At 39.7% G+C, this 22,044-nt stretch overlaps 3 protein-coding genes across 3 annotated transcripts; all 3 read right to left on the bottom strand.

Annotated features, from left to right (window-relative positions):
• Positions 1-533: 533 nt before the first annotated feature.
• LOC143122646 (ileal sodium/bile acid cotransporter-like) lies at positions 534-2,989 on the bottom strand. Its single transcript, XM_076283428.1, has 6 exons — positions 2,631-2,989; positions 1,998-2,116; positions 1,756-1,844; positions 1,432-1,607; positions 889-1,046; positions 534-688 (listed from the first exon to the last, which is right to left on the bottom strand). The coding sequence occupies exons 1-6, from the start codon at positions 2,987-2,989 to the stop codon at positions 534-536; spliced, it is 1,056 nt and encodes a 351-aa protein (XP_076139543.1).
• Positions 2,990-6,263: 3,274 nt separating this feature from the next.
• sdad1 (SDA1 domain containing 1) lies at positions 6,264-12,388 on the bottom strand. Its single transcript, XM_076284596.1, has 22 exons — positions 12,192-12,388; positions 11,908-12,012; positions 11,696-11,794; positions 11,466-11,576; positions 11,114-11,185; positions 10,917-11,017; positions 10,763-10,820; positions 10,578-10,652; positions 10,381-10,482; positions 10,146-10,215; positions 9,872-9,975; positions 9,502-9,559; positions 9,268-9,326; positions 9,043-9,119; positions 8,548-8,645; positions 8,345-8,421; positions 7,772-7,898; positions 7,578-7,663; positions 7,234-7,424; positions 6,984-7,068; positions 6,682-6,843; positions 6,264-6,476 (listed from the first exon to the last, which is right to left on the bottom strand). The coding sequence occupies exons 1-22, from the start codon at positions 12,279-12,281 to the stop codon at positions 6,426-6,428; spliced, it is 2,058 nt and encodes a 685-aa protein (XP_076140711.1). The 5' UTR covers positions 12,282-12,388; the 3' UTR covers positions 6,264-6,425.
• Positions 12,389-13,520: 1,132 nt separating this feature from the next.
• golga7 (golgin A7) lies at positions 13,521-21,824 on the bottom strand. The gene is made up of 6 exons (XM_076284595.1): positions 21,773-21,824; positions 20,507-20,632; positions 20,201-20,353; positions 16,197-16,298; positions 15,175-15,243; positions 13,521-14,637 (listed from the first exon to the last, which is right to left on the bottom strand). The coding sequence occupies exons 1-5, from the start codon at positions 21,779-21,781 to the stop codon at positions 15,205-15,207; spliced, it is 429 nt and encodes a 142-aa protein (XP_076140710.1). The 5' UTR covers positions 21,782-21,824; the 3' UTR covers positions 13,521-14,637; positions 15,175-15,204.
• Positions 21,825-22,044: the final 220 nt, after the last annotated feature.

The following is a 22,044-nucleotide window of genomic DNA, read 5'->3' as shown; positions in this document are numbered from 1 at the left end:
ATCATTATATTATATGCGGTATTTGATACTATATTTAAATCCCCTATTATGATACAAATACATAAATACATATAAATTATCACAATATAAAAATATGTCATTATAAAATGAAAACTCTACTCTGTATCCTCTACTTCTACCCTATTTACCATGACATTAGGAAGTATTTTTAGGAAATAGCCTACAGATTGTATAGGCTTGGCTGTTTTGTCTCATGACACATAATGACCATAACGTCCTCCTTGGTCAAACATTTGTTACTCACAGTTTCTCCAGGATTTCTAGAAATCTTAAACTGCTTCATTTAGCAACTTCAGCAAGACAAGAATATTTCTCACACGGCTGTATCTCAAACTGACCATTCAAAGTTGCTGTTATGGTAATAGGAAATATGATTTCATTGCTGACTACAATGTATTGTTGGTTACAAAGAAACAAATGTTCAAAAGCTATCAGACAAAAGTTACAACAACATATATTCACATATCAAGGTCACATAAAAGTGCTTGCAGAGTAGAACAGATTTCTATGTCTTAATTGGAAGAAGACTGCACAGACAAATCAGGCTCAAAACTTATATTGACTTCCCCTTGTCCAGAGTTGGCACTTCGGCAGCTTTGTAGGGCCTGGTCAGGTAAGACAGACCCATCTGATTTACATGTGGAAATCCGCTTGTATATCTGATAAACTGACGCAGCAAAATAAAAACAAAATAAAAAAATAAAAAATTGAATAACATGCCAGACATTGCTTTGGCATTGCACAAAATCAAACATGCTGCACTAGAAACGGAACATTTGACAGGATGACAGGAAGCAGCTGGCGTTAACACTTAATACATTTTATAATAGGTTCCATAAACTAGGGCTGTGTAGATGCAGTTCTCACCTGTGATTAGAAGGAGGCCAAATGTAAGCTGAAAGGAGCCGTAGATGAGAGGGAATGTGAACATCTGCACTAGCTCCTGTGGACTGAAAGAGAGCTGGAGCACTGTTGTGCAGATCTGAACATTCTGGGCTCCGGTCTCCAGGGCAATTGTCCGGCACCTGTCACCACAACAGGACAGCAATTTTAGCAAATGGTCAAAGGTCACAAATCTGCCATATTTTAATTAAAAGAGATTTGGAAACATAATAAAACATGCAGGTCAGACGAAACATGTCATTGTCAAGTGAATGACCAACCCAACTCCTCCACATATTTGTGCAGCTGGTAGGTTTGCTGATAAGATTAACCACCCATGCATTCAACTTAGTCAGTGGTTACAGTTAGAGGGGGAGACATACACAAAATGTAGTGAACTCCTGAAAGCTTAGTTGTATCTGCCTTGATTCTTTCTTTAAACTTGTATTGACTAAGGCCATCACCCTCCCCCCAACAAAACCCAAGCAAGGGGGAAATCATTACAGTAACAGTGTGAAATTCTCTCACCTTGGCCATGGCTGTCGCGCTAAAATAGCAATAGTGAAGCCAGCGGTGAAGCCAATCATGGGGAAAATGAGCCCGACAATCACCATTGCTGCATCTGTGTTCCAGGAGCCACGGTACAGCAGAGCACTTGCGACGCCCACTATCATCAGCAAAACACAGCCCACCACTGACCCTACCTGCCCAAAGCAACAAAGAGAGAAAAAAGTTCATAATACATTAGTTTATGCATGGCATTCCTGTGAGTGTCCTTTAATGACATAACATATTACTTATTACTATAACAGCTATAATACATGAATGCACAAAGAGAAGAAAACCCATCACCTTCAAAATGACCTTTGCTGCTTTTGGCCACTTGTAGTTGACAAAGACGCCACAGGCCACAGGGACAATTAGACTAACCAGAGTAATACCTGAGGATGGAATATCAGACTCCTTAAAACAAAATAAACAATTCAGTGGACATATGATACTATATTACTGCTACTTTATATTACAGTATCATATTATGTTCTCTTTGAACCAATGGCCAGTCAGATATGTGGCAGCATATGTGAATTGCTCACCTATTTGGATGTAGGGAACCCTGATGCTGCCGGTCTCCACCCAGGACCGCGAGTAAACAAGAAGGCACAGTGGCATCATTCCCATCGCCAATATGGTGGACAAACTCGTCATGGTGATACTTTACAAGGACAGAACTCACTTATTGAAATATCTTAACAAATAGCCTATTCATTTTATCAATAAGAGACTGAATGGATGAATGAATGAATGAACAAATGAAGTATTCCTCTACAATAGTTTCGTACTTAAATGACAAATAATTCATTAAAATTAACATTAAAATCAAGTCAAGTTAAATGTTTTGCTTACTCAGGTTCAACAACAGTTGAACAGTTAACTTGCTAAGAATGATACAAATCTCAATACATCTTATCTTGTGCAACACTTTCTGCCTCTGAAGCAACAGAGTTGTAAGCTGTTTATATGGAACAGGACATTGATAAAGTCGTGTGGGTCGGCCTATGTGTCTAATCTCTAATGCCACAATGTTAAAATTTTTAAGACATTTTAGCCAATACCAACATGATCCTGAATATCTATCAAACATGCAGTAGTGGGCCTATTTCAACAATGCCACAACCCTAATTTCCTCACGTGAGAAAATAAGCACATGTTCACACATGGCCACAAACCTGAGGTCCATGTCTCCATCGATCCAGTAGGTGATAATGTTTGAGATGGTGCCTCCTGGGCAGCAGCCCATGATAAGAATGGCTATAGCTTGCACCGGTCTCACATTTAAGGTCAGGGCCAGCAGGAACGCGGTGAGCGGCATGACGCCAAACTGGCACAAAATTCCAACCAAGATGCCCCATGGTCGGCGCACGTGGGTCAACACCTTACCGATCTCCACAGTACAGCCGAGGGCAAATACTACCACTGCCAACAAGATGGTGAGGATTATGTTCAGTGCCTGGTGGAGGGTCGTGCCAAGGCCATCCAGAGTTGTGTTAGACACTTGGCCCACTTCTATGATGCTGCTATTTAACATGGTGTGCACACAGAGGAAGAAAAGACAGTGAGACAGTGAGAAAGTGTTCCAGCGCTACACTGTTTTGTCCAGTTTCAAACCCTCCCACCCAGCACTCAATCCCCTCCCCTCCTTCACTTTTCTCGGGAAACCATCAAGAGTTTCTCTAATCATTGCTGGTAGGACTGAGCTAAGAAGATTATAGTGCATATTTGAAGTGGGCCCCTGAGCTGACAACCTTAATTCAACACAAGTGTTAACTCTTTACTGGCTTTTAGAAAATACAGGAGACCATAAGGGCCATAAACACCATAACGATAACTACATGGTTATGGTTATGGGATTTGGCAGGCGCTTTTGTCCAAAGCAACTTACAAATAACACAATACAATAGTTAAATTAACAGTGAACAGTTTTAAAACCGTTAAATTAGGCCTAATCTCTAATATACAGTATCTAGTAAGCCTTCTCTGTACCATGTTTTCACGTAATCAATAGATATATAGATAATAGATCCTATTAAGGTTTAGGATGTTTTGTGACTTCCTGGTCTTGATTTGAAACAAGTGGATCTTTCCACACACTAGTCTGTGCCAGACACTGCTGTGTGTGGCCTCAAAGTTAAGAAACCATGCACATCTCTGCCAAAACATTACATAATAATAGATCTGCATTGAGGTTCAATCAGGGATGGATTACTGCACGGGCCTACCGGGGCCAGGGGCCCAAGGGGTCAGGGGGCCCTGAAGCCCAAGCCTTTGCATGGAATCATTGCCTCAATATCAACAAATCAGGATGTAGGCTATGAATCTGATTGAATTTAGTATTGGCCATCCCCAAAATGCACCAGAATACAGGAAATCACCCCCAACACCCCCCCCCCCCAACATATGCGACAATTGGGGGGCCCTTAATACATCTGGGCCCAGGGGCCCAAAAGTTCATAATCCATCCATGGGTTCAATCATGTTGTTTCCAGTGTGGACCATACCAAAGACTTATTGGCAACAAAAATTGCCACGACAAATTTGAGTGACCAGGCTAAATATGGCCAATATAAGGTGTAGGATTGCAGATCCACATCAAGGTTTTATCAATTAACAAAAAAATGGCCTTAGTGGTAGACCCCATAAGCTCTATGACACCAAGAAAAACATGGAATCTAACAGCAGATCTGAGATAAACGACTTTTAAAATGCATGCTACCACAAGTGCAAAAACGTTGGCAGGTGAAACAAACTCTGAATATTCATATTCTTGAGGATCAAATCTTTTTCGAAAGACAAAATGGGTAAGACAATAGGGGCAATCCAGTCGGATTGTGTTCTCTGATATTCAAAAAGTACAATGTCGGGGGGCGCTGTGGTACAACTGGTCATTTCGACCAGTTTTGAGCCGGTCATTTCTCGGTCCCACCCCATCTCTTTCTCTCCTGTCTGCTTCCGGTCACACTCTCTACTGTCCTGTACAATTAAAGACATAAATAAATATATATATTGTATGATACTCAGCTCCAGCTCCACCCAGCATACCTACATTTTTACTTGTGAGCTGAATTTACACAATACAAATCAACTTTGCATCACATTTACATTGTCAATTTGATCCTTTTTGTTTTGTGAATAAGTTTGAATTATTTTTTCCAGGTATAGCTGCATTTCTCTCTGGGATAGATTTGCTTTCAACTTCTAAGGAGTAGTTTCTCCAACACAGGCAGCATCACTGACTGTAATTAATCATGTGACATAACAAAAATGTCTGACAGTTTTATTGTGAGAATCACAGCAGCTTGGAGAGTACTACAGCTCCACTTTAGACACAACTTTTCTTGAGGTTCTGGTGTCCAGGGGAGCGAGAGAAGCCCAGACCATCCCTCAGGGTCTGTATGTGGAAGGTAAGCTCAGGCTTCTGTAGCATCTTCTCATTACAGACTGCCTCACTGTGCGTCTTTTCACTGGAAATTTGCAATGACACAGATAAACATACACACATTACATATTACTACTATTTAGTCCATGATGAGCAATGGGGCTTTTGTTTTTTTCTATCCCTGCATGCATAGAAAAGTCTGAACTCTTGAGGCCAAACAAATATAATATAGGCCAAAATATTATTATTTTTTACAATGGGGAACTATCACACCGTTTAAAATAATTTTATAAACAAAAAGTTACATCCACCAACAACACAACTTAAATTTGGAAGCAAATGTTGCCAATAGACCTGGTATTCTAGTAAGATTTTGAGCTAGCCTATTACATAAAAGTGCAGCATTAAGCATTAAGTTTTCTCTAACCTGAGATGTGCGTTTGAGGAGTATTTAGTCGTCACATGTCGGAGCCTTTTGATGTCAAACGAAACCATCTCATTCGCAAAAGGCAGAGGGCACTGGAATTCTCTCCTTTTGTTCAGGAACAACCCAGTGAACTGTACGACTTCGTGAAGCTTCCTCCTGGGGAGAAATCACTCTGAGAAAGATCTTTTTTAGCCTCAAGTAGTAGGCCTATAGCACACTGCTAAAATAAGGCAATTATCCATGTTCGGTAACTTACTTGTACTTGTTTGGATTAAATGAGGAGTCATATTTATACCGACGCCACATAAGGGGAGGGTCCACTTTGTACCTGTACGTTTCCTACAGCGCGTAAAACACATCCATACGGTCAAATTTTACACCTAAGCGAAAAATCTACTAGAAGTTATGTGAACGTGCTAAATCAGATCATTTGTGATGATTATAAATTATCTAAAATATATTGCCAGAACAAAACATACCTGAACATCTTTCAGCGGCATTTCATCGAACATAAGTGATGGCAATAAAATATAGGCCCTATGGCTGCTTTATAACCGGAGACGTCTCAACGCAGTATAAGGCGTCGACGTCACACTGAAAGCTATTCTAGAAGTTGTTACGCTACAACAATGCCAATTTAGGAGGAACAGAATCTGATAAATCGATATCTGTCTGAATAACATCTGAATAGGCTAAAATTATTTTAATGGTCGTGTGATCTGTACAAAAAAGCAAACTAAGAGCTGTATGCAGTAAATAGAGGGACAACCCTCTTAAACAGATGTAGGCCTACAGATGATGACCATTTAACATGATGCACAAAAGTAATGATGTGGTCTCATTACTCGGTTAAAACCGGTTGTGCTTTCGTTTCTTCAGCAGTAAATCTCGAAGGGCAATCTAAAAAAGAACAAGACCAACAAATAAAGAAACGCTAGAAAACAATACTTAAAATGTAATTTTACTAACGTCTGTCTGAATAACATCAAAAAGACCAAATAGGCTAAAATGATTTTAATGGTGCCGTGATCTGTACAAAAAAAGCAAACATTTATTTATGCTTTATGCAGTAAATAGAGGGACAGCCCTCTTGAACAGATGTACAGACGATGACCATTTAACATGATGCACAAAAGTAATGATGTGGTCTCAGTTACTCGATTAAAACCGGTTGTGTTTTCTTTTCTTCAGCAGTGAATCTCGGAGGGCAATCTGAAGAGGAACAAGACCAACAATTACACAAGAAAACAATATCTAAAATGTACTTTACTAACCTTTTATGCATTATAGTCAATTTGCAAATACAAATACTACAGAGAGAGAGATAGATAGATAGTTAGTGAGAGAGAGAGATGCTTAAAATACCGCTTTAAATAATAAGGGTAATAGAAAGGAATTGGCATGGTGGATTTCTCACTTGTTTGTCCCTGAAGGAGCGTTTGCCCTTGGTTCGAACATTCTGACTGTGCCTCATCATCATAAAGTTCTTATGCCTCTTCTTCTCCTTGTTGCTTGTGCTGGCATGTGGATTCAGCTTATTTCTCTTTTTTATGAAGTCTTTTTTGTCCGTTCGCCCAGCCTGGATGAAAGACATAAAACACTTTCAATTATAGTGAACAGTATACCACGTGTGACTTTTTGTAATTTGAATCAGATTATTATCTTAGAAAGGAAACCTTTGCATCCTTAAATATTACGTATGGCCATAGGTGCACTCACCATAGCTGTGGCTAGTCGTGCTTCCTTGTCTGATTTGGGTTTCTTATGCAGCCGTTCAATGGCTCTTAATGAGAGCAACTCCCCACTGTGAAAAGAAGACAGACAAACAGACAGGTCCTAAATCCAGTTTCTGATAGCCTGTGCACAGTTCTCACAGGATCTCCATAAAGTTACGTCATATTTTCCACACACACACACACACACACACAAAAGATGCACCATTACAAGATCAACACAAAGGTGGTCTTACCCTTCCTCTTCTTCATCATCAATCTCCACATTCTTCCTCTTGAGGCCTTTGCCAGGGGCAGCATTGAGATCCTTGGCCATCTGTGCCAGACGGATCTTTTGGAAATCGTCCTGTGTGAGAAGGCGGCTGGTGCTGACCGCAGCAGCCTTGGCCTTTCTTTCCTCCAATGGAATGTTCTGGAGCTTTTCCGCCTGATCCAACACAAACGAAGACATGAGCTAAGATACACACAGACACACACACACACAGACACACACACACAAGCGCGCGCCCCCCCCCCCACACACACACACACACACACACACACACAGTCAAACTGACCAGTGAATAATTTGCTATCTTACTATTCCCGCTTGTTCTTCATCTGATGAGTGATGGACGTCCACCCATTCTCCATCGTCATCTTCCTCATCACTGGCACTCTCCCACCCTTCAGCAGATAAAGAGCTCTTTAAAGTCTTCATACAGGATGATTACACAGCACATTTCTTGCCAGACAGCTTCACACATTTTTGACCAGTAAAATGACCATCCATACCATCCTCATCCTCGTCTCCCTCCTCTTTGTCCACTTCCAGGATCTCTGCTCCAGGGATATAATCCTTTGCCCCTAGTTCACCATAGCTCTGTATCTGTGCCTCAATGGAGGATTCTGTAGGTTTGCCCTAGCAACAGAATTTGCATGGTCAGAATACCACACCCAACACACACACACACACACAAAAAACAGCCCTATGGATTGCAGCATGGAAGCTAAACCAACTAACCCCTTCAAAACCAACATAAGGTATAAACATGAGTTGACTGTGGAAGAGACCAGAGGTACGTTCAAATTCGCATACATAGGCGAACGTTTGCGAACACTCGCAAACAGTCTGAGGAGGTAGTTCTCTGTGAACATACAGTGGAACTGGACGTGAGCTGGACAAAGTGTTACCGTTACAATGGAATGCTTACACCAAATTGTTCAAATTTAACTGTTCAGAGAAAACATGTTCACCACGAACGTTTTCCACAGTTTGCCAAATTTGAACGCACCTCAGGTGAGTGTCCAGTTTAATTTAAATACTGATGCATGTGTGAAATATCACTTTTCATGTTCAAGACTCACCCGATCTTTCCTGTGAAGCATGTGTGGGTTCAGACTTCTGAAAAGTTGAATCAAGCCCCTGGCTGACATAGTCACATCTACAGAGAGGGGAAAACCAACACAAAAGGCAAGTAAATCACACATGGAACTTTCGCCAAAATAATGTAGCATCTAAGTTAGCATAGAGTGGGTCGTAGGTCGAGAGCTGTGCTGTGCTGGCGTACTCTTGTCTTTGTGTGCTTTGTACAGTGTTAGATCCTGGAGCAGGTCCTCATTCATGGCCAGGGGACAGCGGGCCACCACTTCCTTGATGGCATTGATACTGTAGACAAGAAAAACACAGAAACTCATATATCAGCATTCATGGGCAAAAAAGCATCGTGCTATATGTACATGTGTGCTTTCAGATACTGTGGAGTGACTTAATAGCCTAAACCATCATTTGGAAAATCAGCTTATTTTCCAGCCCAGAGTTAGATAAGATGATACATTCCCTTCCCGTCTCTGTGTGTGCAGCAAAGCCGTCTGATGCACCCACCATTAGCCTAGCTTAACATAGCATCATCTTATCTAACTCTGGGGGAGATGGCAAATAAGCCAATTTCTCAAATGTTGGCATATTCTTTTAAACAAATTCCTACACTATTATCTAGCTATCTATATCGTGCTACTCAACCATGAAGGATTTAAAAAGAAGAACAGCAACAACAGTTACTCACCCCACTGTCATGACTTCCCCTGAATTCCGATCTGTGACGAAATTGTTGGCGATGGTCATTACCACCGATTCCATGACCTGAGGGTCACAACAAGTGAATTAGTGTTTATTTCAGATGTTCCGTGAATAAAAAGTCCAACACATTAAATCTATTTAGTGCTGTAAACCTGATTATAGCACTAAAGGCGTGCAGTAATTTATGGACGTAAATAAAGCCTTCTCTCACCTCAGGAGGCACCAACTGGTGGGATGACTGTGCAGCACACAACAATATCTTTGTCACCTCTAAATAAAGAAAAGGGACAAACCAGGTGTGTTTATGGAAAGGAACAGACAAATAATGTATCTTTTTGTCATTTTTTGTTTTATGAAGTAACTAATCTATGAAGTCACTAATAATTTCAGGTACAGACAAGATTGGAGTTTGTTTCAGGATCTCAAGGATGCTGAAAACTCTTACCTCTCTGGTGTGGTTGTAGAAAGCGTTGGAGAAATGGATAATAGTTGAGGAGGAGAAGCTGTGGGCAGAGAGGACCTGTTAAACTACCGATTGCTCCAGTAAAACGACAGGATTGGCTGAAGAAAGTGTCAGTCACTGCACTGCACATCAATATTCTAAAACAAATGTCTGATATTATATAGTCACAGAAATATCCCCGTTGGGATATGCACAAGCACAAAACACCACTACCGCATCATTTGTGAAAAATACGTTTTTAAAAAATACTCTTTCGCCTGATTCACTTTAGTTAATATACTAATACTATGGACATACCACATTCCACTGCTGACGCATGATTACAGCGGAGTCCAGATATTGGTTTGCTTACCTCATGAATTCCCACTAGTCTGGATATGAGTTCCATCATCATGATCTTAACCTCAAAGCGCTCCTTGGAGTCTTCCAGCTGTCTGAAAAGTTTCTCTGAAAAATCTAACAGGGGGAACAATAAGGGAATTTTAAGTCATATTTTAAAAGAAGATAAAAAAAACGTGGTGATGTGATAGATAAATACATAAATTCTTCTACTGAGGACAAATAAAATATCCATCTAGATAAAAGACTACGGTACTTGGTTTCAGCATGAAAGCCAGCTTTGTCACCTTGAGGGTCATGAATGAGGTGGATAGCAGAGAAATTGAAGACCTCCGCTCGTTTTTTCTTTTTATGTTTCTGTTAAATGAACACAATAAAAAAGGTTTTAAAGGTTTATAGCATACAATGTCCAGATATCAAAGACATATCCATTAAAAGTTGTCAATCAAGTTGCATGTAATTCTTAAGCTCACAAGCTGGTACATAGAGAACAAAGAACACGGCTCTTGTGTGTTGGCCTACCTTCAGAACTTTCATGGCTTTCTCCATTTTCTTCTTGTTTTTTGAAGTCTTCTTTCCTGTGTTGTACCGAATCATGAGGTCCCTCGCACTTGGACCCTCATTCTAGAAGCAAGGATTTGAATTAGACAACTCTGTGCAATGCAATGCTGTATCAAGAAATGCTGATTTCAGCTCATCTTCGGTTTGCTAAATGGTACCTCTGATTCAGAGTCACTGTCCTTCTTTTCATCCTCATCTTTACCCAAAAAGAACTTTAGTCCAGCAACCAAGATCTAAGAGGTGAAATCAAAATCAGTCACGCAGTCAACCGGCGTACAATAGAGCTAAAAATATATCAACAATAATGATGACAAAAAGCACAATGCACAACTCTGTCCTGTACCTTTGTGACTTTTGAGAAACATGCTGTTGTTATGACATTGACAGTTTTGGCATCATTCCTAAAATGGAGACATATATAAAGTAAATGTTTCAATAGACAATATAATTCCAATTTCACTAAATAATGGATGAAAACCACAGTGTACCAGACTTACCATATATTTCTATTGTAGAGCTCAACCATCACATCCAGAGATATTTTTGCAGCAATGGGGTTACAATCTCTCAGCATAGTGTACATGAAATTCTGCAGAGTCTGAGTCAAGAGAAACAAACAATGTTTAGTACATAAACAGAGGTAAATTATTTGGAATGATTCAGAACTCAGAAGAAAAGTGATAATCGAACTTACTGTGTTCAGTTTATTGTTCTTGTGTTTGGCATTGATGTTTTTGATATCTGTCACAATATGTGTGTACAACATCTGAGGAAACAATAAACAAAGTGTTCAGCGGGTACAAATAAATCCCACAACTACCATGCTTTTTGCAGAAAAGACTGTGACTGGGAACCTATTGATGTAACTTTCTCAGCAAGGGTTTTATGCCATTAAGGCAAAATAATGAATTGTGTTTAGCTCATTTTTTCCCCTAGAAATAAACTGGAGGAGAGTAACAGATTCACAGATTGAGTCCTTAAAACTTCACCTAAGTCAAAATGATACTCATTGCATAACTGACATTCTCCTGGTATTTCATACTCACCTTTCTGAGATATTTATCATGACAGCGCAACAACTCAAAGAACAGCTCTAGGAGGCTTGTGGGATTGATCAACTCTTTGTTTCTGAGTAAGATCAAGGCTTTGCAGAATGTCTGAGAATTGCAAGTCACGCACAAGACAAAGAACAGATAAATGTTATGAGTCAATGCCAATTGACAGCATTCATCATTAATAACTTTACTGCAAACTGTAGATTTAACACAACTCATACCAATCGCAGACTAGTTTCCAACACTGTATGATGACTTAAGAGTAGCTCTGCCAACTCCTGAGGGAAACTAGCCAACTGTTCCTGATAGCAGTGTCCAATCTGAGAAGAGATATGTTTGGATTACTGTTCTAAGAATTATGCCATGGTCAGAAAATCGAATCACTATACAGAGATTTGCATGTAATTTCAGTAAGAAAAACTGTAGCAGCTACCTGGGCGAGGAACATAACCAGCTCCTCAAACTCCTTGTTGGGTTTATCTGGCTGATGTTTAAAGATCTGGACATTTGACTGGTAATGTCGATACTGCTGTAAGAACTGAAGAGACAGTTGTGACAATTACTATTAACGACAAACGACAGGTCTATTTAGCTTTGATATAACTATTATGACTTGCGTATGTGCTATTTATACCACTGTTTACATATCACACTATGATTACTAGCTGCAGTAACTTTAGTTATAGGCTAAGTCGCGAGGTAGCTAACGTCACTCACCTCATCTGTGTATGACTGCGGATCCCTTTTTATGAGATTTTGAAGTTGCGGCAAATTTGTTGGTAATTTGTTATTATGTCTACCAGACATGATTCCGAACAATTTATACTAAATTAGGACAGAAATATGTTATTCTTCGCTTATGCTGAAATCCAGTTAGTGCTCCAGCGTGGCTCCTCAGTAAGCAACCATGTTGATTTCAGGCCTTTCTACGGAAAGCGCAACAAGACATGACGATTTCAGCGTTTTAAAAAAGAGTGGTACATGATTTGCAAAGCTGCTTTGGCCTATAATTCTTTAAGAAATGGAAAACAAAATACATTATCACTTTGTTTAACGTTTCAAACATTTGTTTATACTTCCAGTTCAAAATAATGCATGGGCTAAATGTATTGATAAACTTGAATAGATGTATGCAATAAATGTAGATGTGTGTACATTTTTACACCATAACTTCACATTTAACCTTTAGATAGGCTACATGCAAATACATGTAATTAATATTTTAATATTTACATTTATATTCTACATAGTAATGTAGTGATATGTAATATTACCTTTTCACCAGTAGAGAGGGGCATCACTGCATAATTGGCTATGCAACTGTAAATGTATTTTGTTAAACTTTAAACTTTTTTGTTAAACTTACTTAAAACAAAGTAATTCATAATGTTCTAATCTTCCAGTCAAATCAAAAGTGTTTGTTAACTTTGGCTAAGAATAATTTATTTGTCTGTGGCAACACTGGTGAATGTCACTATAATGAATGGAAAACTGTGTGCTGTTCCTGTTGATTGGGAATCATTGTGCTTCAAAGCATGTCAGCAAGGCACACAACCCAATGGGAAGAGACTATGTGCAAGACATTTTTGCTTTCCTTTTTTTAACATGTCTTCCCGCTAACATCTGATTTCTCCTAAAATTTGGACCAAAATCAGAGCTTGTGTTTCTGATTTTGAAGTTGACCCAACTCAGGTCTGATGGAACCATGTCTGGAAGCCCACATGAAACATCAGATTAGGTCATCAGTTTTACACACAGCCCCGTCCGGTGCAACATGGGAGGAAGTGTGGTTGTATGCTGGTAAAGAGGATGACTCACAGGAGGCAATTTTTTGATGTTAACCACTTTCACACCGAGGAACTCCTACGCTGATGCTTTTGACACAAGGAATTTATTAACTTATTGTACTGGTCCTTGTAAAAGCCTCTCTATCGGAATCATTAAAATAAACTTATACATTTTGTTCTTTCAATGTCTTTAAATTATTTTTATGGTATGTGAAGTCAGTGATAGTTTCACTAAAGACATACTGATGACCACTCATACTTCAAGAAAACATTCTGTTTTATTATGGTACATTACAGATACATGGTTTAAATAATTGTGCTGAGAATATTTTCTCAGAAAAGACTGACAATGTTTATTATGATGCAACACACAATTGCAGCAGAAAGAAAAAAAATCAAATCAGGAAAAAAAGACAAAAGAAGCAAGTTAATAGCTTTCATATACCACATGAGACACTAAAAGCCGAGGATACTTTTAAGGTTTTAATGGTGCTTCTGTGGACCGCCATTCATGATAGAGAAAGGACCACGCTAAGGACATGGGTAGTAAAGATGTCATTTTATAACACAGGTTAAAGAGTCTTCCTGGTGTGTGCTTAATAAATGCATCAAAACATAGTGTCATGGGTTTGAGCAGAAGATGAAGATGGTTATCATCTCATGTTGGGAGAGAACTCTTAACTGCATGGAATGATACAGATAAACATCATTCAAGAGTCACAATGGCCACCAACTACTGTGTCCACTCTACAGCCAGGTCCACGCACAGCGAGGAGCTGGCGTGTCACTGCAAATTTGTACAAATTCTGCTGATGTAACTTTAAGAACATTTTACACATTCTGGCAATTTTACAGAAGATTGTTGACTTGTTTTACAGAATTGAGTTACTTCTGAAGACAAACAATCACACCTGGGAGGCTGCCACTGTACTGTGAGGAACAAGAGGAGCACACTGATCACGGAAGTTCTGCTCCAGACAAGTACATACACCACAAGTGAGGAGGGGTGGGGTGGGGGTGGGGGATGGGAAATACACTACATCCAAGTACTTGTAAAAAATAAAACATGGCACAAAAACATTTGCAACTTCAAAGTAAATTTAGAATACAACATTGTACAAATACAAAACAATTATTGTGTATTTCAACGTGTAAATAAGGGTAAGGGGGTGAAGGGGGGGTGAGAGAGAGGGTGCTTTAGTCAGTTCCAGGACACATGATCTTTTGCTTCCCACATGGAGAGAAAGTCCAGATCTCACTAGAGAAGGAGGATACATGAGGGAGAAAGTCTGGACCATACAGTATGTGCTGAGAAGGGGTAAAGAGCCAGGCCTGAAAGGTCAGAAGGCCAACCAAAGTGGTGTACTCCAGCGTGACTGGCAGAAAAAAAAGACAAGAAAGCTTATCATCATACAGAATGGCTGAACAGTACTGATACAATTTATACTATGAACTGAACCCTCAGTAGTCAGCCTAACTTTATAAGCCTGTTTTGTTCTCACAATGGAGGCGAAAACGGCTACGACATGTCCGTATCTAATTATGAGCATGTTACCAAACAAATGAAATGTGAAAGCCGTATAAATCCAAGACGCAGACATTCCAAACCACTTCTAAGGATACAGGAAATATAAAAATAATTACCTACTTCCTGTTCCTTAAACACGTTCCACTAAAGGTTTGTGTGTGTAACAGGCCCAACAGTGATCTCAGAAGAATTATGCTTTCTAACTGCGGCAGAGGTATTCCCAAACCTGAACTAGTGGTACTACTGTGACTGGGGGGTAAACATGCTAAAGGGCAACACTTACCTGGAGGGTACACATGCTAAAGGGCAACACTTACCTGGAGGGTACACATGCTAAAGGGCAACACTTACCTGGAGGGTACACATGCTAAAGGGCAACACTTACCTTTGGTGTTTTGTTTTTTTCCCTCTCCTTTTATCTGGAGCTTCTGTCCTCATAGATGGTGATTTCCACCTGGAGATGAATGAGTTAAAGATGGTAGGAAACTCTTTAACAATTAAATTCATGTACTCCACAACCAACCATAGACTATTAGGGCGCATGTGTGCATCAGTGGTAACTAATGTTTTTTTTCTCTCAGGTTTGTTGCTCCAGACAGACATTTTATCATTGACTTGCTCAACAAGTGGAACAGGACCTACTGACATTACTTACTCGGTTACTAGACAAAGGTTTGATATAATCTCTGGAAATCCTCTCTGTGCTGACATGGTCTCTTTTTCCCCTTATTTGTCAATGGAAGAAAAAGCATTGCCTTGCCCAAAAACTCAGCAGTAAGTGTCTCTGACGGTTCACATTCCATGATTAGTTTCACAGGACATTTGACTCTATTTCAAAGGGGTCCTCTACACTATTTTGGCCACAAGAAAATTCGATTTAGGGGATTAAAGTGTGGGAGGAATGTGCTGTGATTTACAGATGGGGGGAAAATCTTGATTAAGGGTGGACAACATTTCATTTACTGCAATTGGAAGAGTCTGTTCCTCCTTTTTATGTATGCTAGTAAATGCTGCAGCATCTCTCCCAACATGTTACGGGAAAAAGCAGCAAAGCTGTAAGGAGCGAACCACATCTGTAAAACAATGCACAGAAAATCTTTGTAGGCTTGCTTTTCATAGTGAACCAAGGAGTGAGCAAATCTGTGTTCAGTGGTAAGCTACAACATGGGAGAGGGCAATGACTATGCTGATGGGGCATTTGAGACTCCAGTCAGTCCATGACCCAGTACTGCCTGAATGTTTTCAGTTGCACATGCTCAGACTGTCATAGTCAAGGTCCGTCAGTTGAGGTAGGACCACAACATGAAGTATCAATATGCTAAATAAAGCACTGCGGCTATAAACTTGCATAATACTGGAATGCTGTAGTGTTACTGTGAGTCCATAATTTCTATCAGAAAAGGATACGACCCGGAGTCCTCTTTCAATGGGGTCAGTGAGGAGCAATCCCAGTGGGGCATAGACCTTCTCATTCTGTTCTTGGATGTACTTGGTTATCTTCTTCAGCACCTGAGAAAACATACCGGAATACACTATGTGAAGCAATAACATGACATCACCACATATGGCTCTATATTTATTTACTTAGCTATTTATGGTCAGTGTATATTGTTTGCCAAACACAGTTCAATCATAACAGACAAAAAAATCTAAGGAAAATGTATAATATTGAAAATACAGTTAGATTACATTAGCGAACAATGTGATGAACACTAACAAAAATGTGTATGAGGTAAATAACATTCATAAATATTTTACTTTACTTTTGGACGGTCAGTGTTTTCCACACTTCTCAGCCATTAGAATTTTTCTATTTTTGTCTTTGAGAATAATTGGCAACGACAACTGATTAACTAGTGGATAGATTCCGCCTCACTCTACCCCTGCTTTACCTATTCTGCACATTGGTAGTAGCTTTGACTTCTGAAATGAATCTATAACTATGCTGGATTGGGAGCTACAAGACTCATGAGTGCATTCTACATCATACGGAACTTGACCATAGCCTCAACATGCAGCAAAGTTTTCCTGGCTTCTCATTAGTCTCATTTCTCATTTTTCTCTTGATGCTATGGCAGTTAGAAAGACAGCGACTACCTTAAGATAAAGATAGACTACTTGCTTTTAATACATTAATCAGCAGACATTGGAGAGGAACAAAGATGCACAGCATCATAGGTAGGCTACATTTTCCATTCAGTGTGAAATGGCAAGAAATAAATGTATAGGCCTCAATAATTACAAATGTTAATCTGAAATGAAATTACATTTGCAGACAACTGCAGAAATTACAATGGCAGACAACAGTGAGACAAAATGCATAGATCAAACTTGATACAAGCATGTTCTCAACTCTAGTCAGTCAGTGAAGCTGCTGGCAGAAACAGGCTCCAGTGTAGTAAAAACAGCAGGTCTCATTGTGGTAGAGACAGGTGCAGGTGAACAAGCAGCACCCATTTTTGTACACATAAGAAAGTGCTTAATGTTTTTTGCTGTTATTTCTTTAAAGGGTCGTTCACACCAAGAATGATAACTATAACGATAACTAACTATAAAAAATATTGTTCTCGTTATATGAATGACGGCGTTCACACATTAACTATAACAATAACGACATGAAGAACAATATGATTGGGGACCACTTTCGGAGCGATTTTGAGAACGATAAAAAGCTAACAGCCCCAGAACCCATGACATTTTAGCCATCACATTCATCAACACAAGGAGAGACTTTGCTTATCGTTGGTCAGTGCGGACACTTTTATCATTATGGTTATAGTTATCGTTCCTGGTGTGAACAGCCCTTTACTCTTCCCATGGGAGTAGATGGAGGGAAGGGTTGGGAGGGTGGTGGATCTCTACAGTATGTTAGGCCTATATGAAATTCATAGCAATTGAGCAAGGCAATTGACATAGGTAGTCGTGGCCGAGTGGTTAAGGCTAGAAATCCATTGGGGTCTCCCCGCGCAGGTTCGAATCCTGCCGACTACGCAATCTGTTGGGGCAGCCGTGGCCTACTGGTTAGCACTTTGGACAACCGGAGGGTTGCCGGTTCGAACCCCGACCAGTAGGCACGGCTTAAGTGCCCTTGAGCAAGGCACCTAACCCCTCACTGCTCCCCGAACGCCGCTGTTGTTGCAGGCAGCTCACTGCGCCGGGATTAGTGTGCTTCACATCACTGTGTGTTCACTGTGTGCCGAGTGTGTTTCACTAATTCACGGATTGGGATAAATGCAGAGACCAAATTTTTCTTATACTTATACATTGTTCCTCGAGTTGCTCCGGGAACAATGTAACAATGCCCTTGTAATATAACATAGGTAAAGTCGCTTTGAAAAAAAGTGTCTGCTAAATCGATAAATGTAAATATTCAAAAACTTAAAATAATGTGCTAAAGGTCATGCATATTTGTTTTTTAAATGAAGTAGACCATTTTTGTGCTAGCCAGGTAAAGCTAGCTCTTTCCAATAACTATCACCACGAGTAGGCCTACAAGTTATTTCAGACTTTTGTTCTAGTGACGGTGAACCAATAGGCCTTTTCACACAGAGATCCCGCTAAATTTGCGGGAAGAGGAGACGTCTTTTTGCCGTCTTTTTGTGTCTGAAAGCGAGGTGAAAATTTGCCGGCCTGCTGATCTGTTCACATGATGCGGCATTTTGGGGAGCCAGGAGGCAGGATCAGCTATAGTAAATTAAATTGTGACGTGCAACAGGGGGCGTGTAGAGTGATAGTCGTAGGACTTATTATGCGTGCGTGGGCCTTCATATACAGCAGGTGTGTGATTTCAAAAACCATGGCGGGAAAACCGACTGCACTTTGGTTAGCTTGCATTTGCTTTGCTGTTGCTGTTAGAATGTTAGATTCTTGCGATAGAGGTCTTCAGACAATCAAAAGTAATTTGGAAGGGAAATTGAAGAGAAGAGTTGCCCATTGATCAGAGGTTCACAGGCTACTGTGGCCTTGGTCAGTGGCGCCGCCAGCACTGTGCGTACAATTTATTAATGAAATCATTCAATATTACAACAATAAAAAATAGCTTGTGTTCATTGACATCAATATGTTTTATATAGAGTTTCCACAGTGCCACCTGTGGTTGTATAGAGTAACCTGTGGTAGCTCTATAGAAAACATATTGATCTCAATGGTGCATTTTGCCCATGTTCAGGGTGAAAAGTAAAAAAGAAAGATTAGCATAAGACAAGTCAAATTGGTGTTTTTAAAAAAAAGGGATCATGGAGAATACAGAAAAAAATATAAAAAAAATCTTTGCATATTCCCACAAGGTAGGTGCTCTGAAAATGAGAACCAAAATGATTTTTCAGACTTGTAAGGTCTGCTGTTCAGACCCTGAAGGAATTTATTTTATGTTTATTGTTTTTTGTGAGTGTTTCTACTTATCTCAGTAAGGAAAATAAATCAAGAGCCTATGTTGAGTACAAATATGTCTTCTGAAGGCCTAAACAGAGCCCAGCCAAAAACGCCAATACAATTTTTATCAACTTTGAGGAACAGCTATGACCATGCAGGATCATCCAGACCAAACATGACGATTTTGCTACATACTATTCCTATTTATGTACCAGCATGCAAAATGTGAGCCTCCTACATGGTTTAGTTCTTGCGCTGTGGGCTTGTAAACTTTGACAAAAAAAAAAAAGGCCGAACAAAATTGACACCCCCCTCCCCCTGTAAAACTGCCTGTATCTTGGAAAGTATTGATCTTACATAAGAGCAATTTTACAGTGTGTCTCCTGGGTAACATAGGTAGACCTGGTAATTTTTTCAGAATTTTTTGAGACCTAAGTGCGCGGGCCCTGGTTGAATTGACATGGAATGACCCTAATGTGTTTAAATTGTTCAATAGGTCTACATGATTTTATAACAGGCCAAATACAAAACAAATGTTACAAATATCGCCTAGATATCTGTAAGCATTAGAATCAGAGGATATACATATAGGGCAGACAGACGCTCATGAGTTCATGCTTTGTTTTTTCGCTGGATTTTAGGATAGCCTATTATGGCAACTGATTGCATTCCAAGCTACAGTCAACTCTAGCAGGCATTGAATGACTGGAGACTTTGTGAATTTATAGATTGACATAATGTGCTGTCTCTGCTATTGCTGCTTTTGATCAGTTAGATTTATTTGCAATATCCTGTGGTGGGCTGGACATAGCATCGAAATGCCCGCCCAGATTCCCCTTTCCGCCTTGACCCATTCACACTGGTGCCGGAACAAAAAAACTCGGCAAAATGTCTAGGGGGCTTGGTAGTAAATTTGGCGAGACACTTTGTCCTGCCGTTCCGCCTCGGTCTATGTGAAAGGGACAGTCGTTCGGCGATTCTGGTACATAAAATCGCGGCGATTTTGCCAGTGTGAAAAGGTCTAATAAGAGTTTCCTCACCTTCTCATAATGGGTCTCCATGCACAGGAAAATAGTGTAGGCTGTGAGGCAGGCCAAACACCCTTCCAAGTAGGACTTGCCACCCAACTTCTCAGCCTCAGCATAGAGGTTGTTGAGAGTCTGAATGGTTTCCTCAAATTGTTGCTTATCAATCTAAGAGAGGAGAGAAGCCAGCACATTCACCACAGAGGTTTAGGGCACATTTACATCATTAACAACATTGTGGCATTTTTAACTATTTTAAATAACAGCAAAACCAACATTAAAAGAACGGTGCCTAATGAACGTGTTAAGCACAAGACATACCCTGGTCTCAAGCTCTGAAGGGAACTTGGTCTGGAACTTGCATATGGTGCCTGATGTGTAATCTCTCTGTATAAACACCTTGGAGGCAATAGCTGCTTGCTGCCGCAGATCTTGCAAGCTGTGCGTCTGGACAGAGGAAGCAACACATCATGTAGATAGTAAAGTGATGGTTATGGTTAAGCTTTTGTCCAAAGCGACATACAAATACAAAACAATATAAAAGATCAGACTATAATAAGGAGAATAGCAATAATAAACAACCATGTCAATTAAATCAATAGCCTAATGAAATAAACAATGAAAAAGGGAGAATATCAATAATAAACAACAATGTCACATTAATCAACAGCCTAATGAAAATAAAACAATACTATACAAACCATAACACATATGAACTAAGTGGATGTTGAACAGATAAATGATGTATCACTAATTGCCCATAGGCCTATATAGCTGTACTATTTTGAAATAAGAAAGAGTCTGATATAAAATTAACCAGTCAATGCATCGGTCCTCAAAATCAACATAAATAGAGGGAAAACAATGTCATACTTTGCTACAACGGTTTTAGCTGCTTGACGTCTAAAATGTCATGTAGGCTAACTTTCTTGTAAAACAAATCAACTAGACTACATATCTTGTCACAATAGACGTTAATGTCACACAACATTCAGACCAATCTACTGAATCTAAACAGTACGTCCAGGAGGTTGTTTTGTACATCTCAGCTATATCAAATATTAACTTGCTTACGTTCGCTAACGAGCTGGGTTGTTAATCATCCGTCGTTAGCTGCTCAGTGCTATGATAACAAACAATGCAGCAATAGCACTAGCTAGCGATATCTAACATTCGCTTCTCTTTAACTTACCAGGTGATTACATTCAGGAACTAAACACCTGCCACCTACTTTCACCTTTGTTTTACGCATACAACACTACTACTGAACAGGTATATCGTTATTTCACGGCTGGTCAATCAATAAATACCGACGATAACAGTGATTAAAGTTGACGTTAACGTTAGCTAACTAACATTAGCTGATCAGCTAAGGTTAGCAGTAGAAGCTAGACCTACGTTAACGTACGTTACGATAGTTAGCTAACGTTAACGTTAGCTTCATTACCAGAGGGGATCTCGTAATCAAAAAGTTAGTCACCGTAAATGGCATTTGGAACTACACAATGAACAAGCATGGCTAAAAATTATCCCAGTGTAACTAGTTACAATAGACACAGCTATATTTGTACAGTTTCGTGGCTTTACCTCCGCCATGGTAGACGTCTTCCTCCTCCTTCTGTTTGCTGTGGAACTACATGTAAAAGATCCGGGTAGGAACAATTTTTCGTAATAATGCTTCCCTTGAACTCAACATGGGTGAGGGACTACATGGGTTAATGCCATTCATTTTAGAAAAAGAAAATAAGAAATAATTATAAAATATAAAAATATATTTGATATAACTAAGGTTATATTTGCCAATTTAACCATTTAACAAGCTTTGACATTATTTTTGTAATTTTGTTGGGCATAGACAT

This window comes from Alosa pseudoharengus, unplaced genomic scaffold, assembly GCF_046254945.1.
Source record: "Alosa pseudoharengus isolate Yale_2024_CS ecotype anadromous, Long Island Sound unplaced genomic scaffold, YU_APseudo_1.1 YU_APseudo_1.1_scf_14, whole genome shotgun sequence".
In the NCBI taxonomy this organism is placed as follows: domain Eukaryota; kingdom Metazoa; phylum Chordata; class Actinopteri; order Clupeiformes; family Clupeidae; genus Alosa; species Alosa pseudoharengus.
The sequence above is the reverse complement of the archived record's forward strand: the minus strand, read 5'-3'. Positions and strand labels throughout refer to the sequence as shown.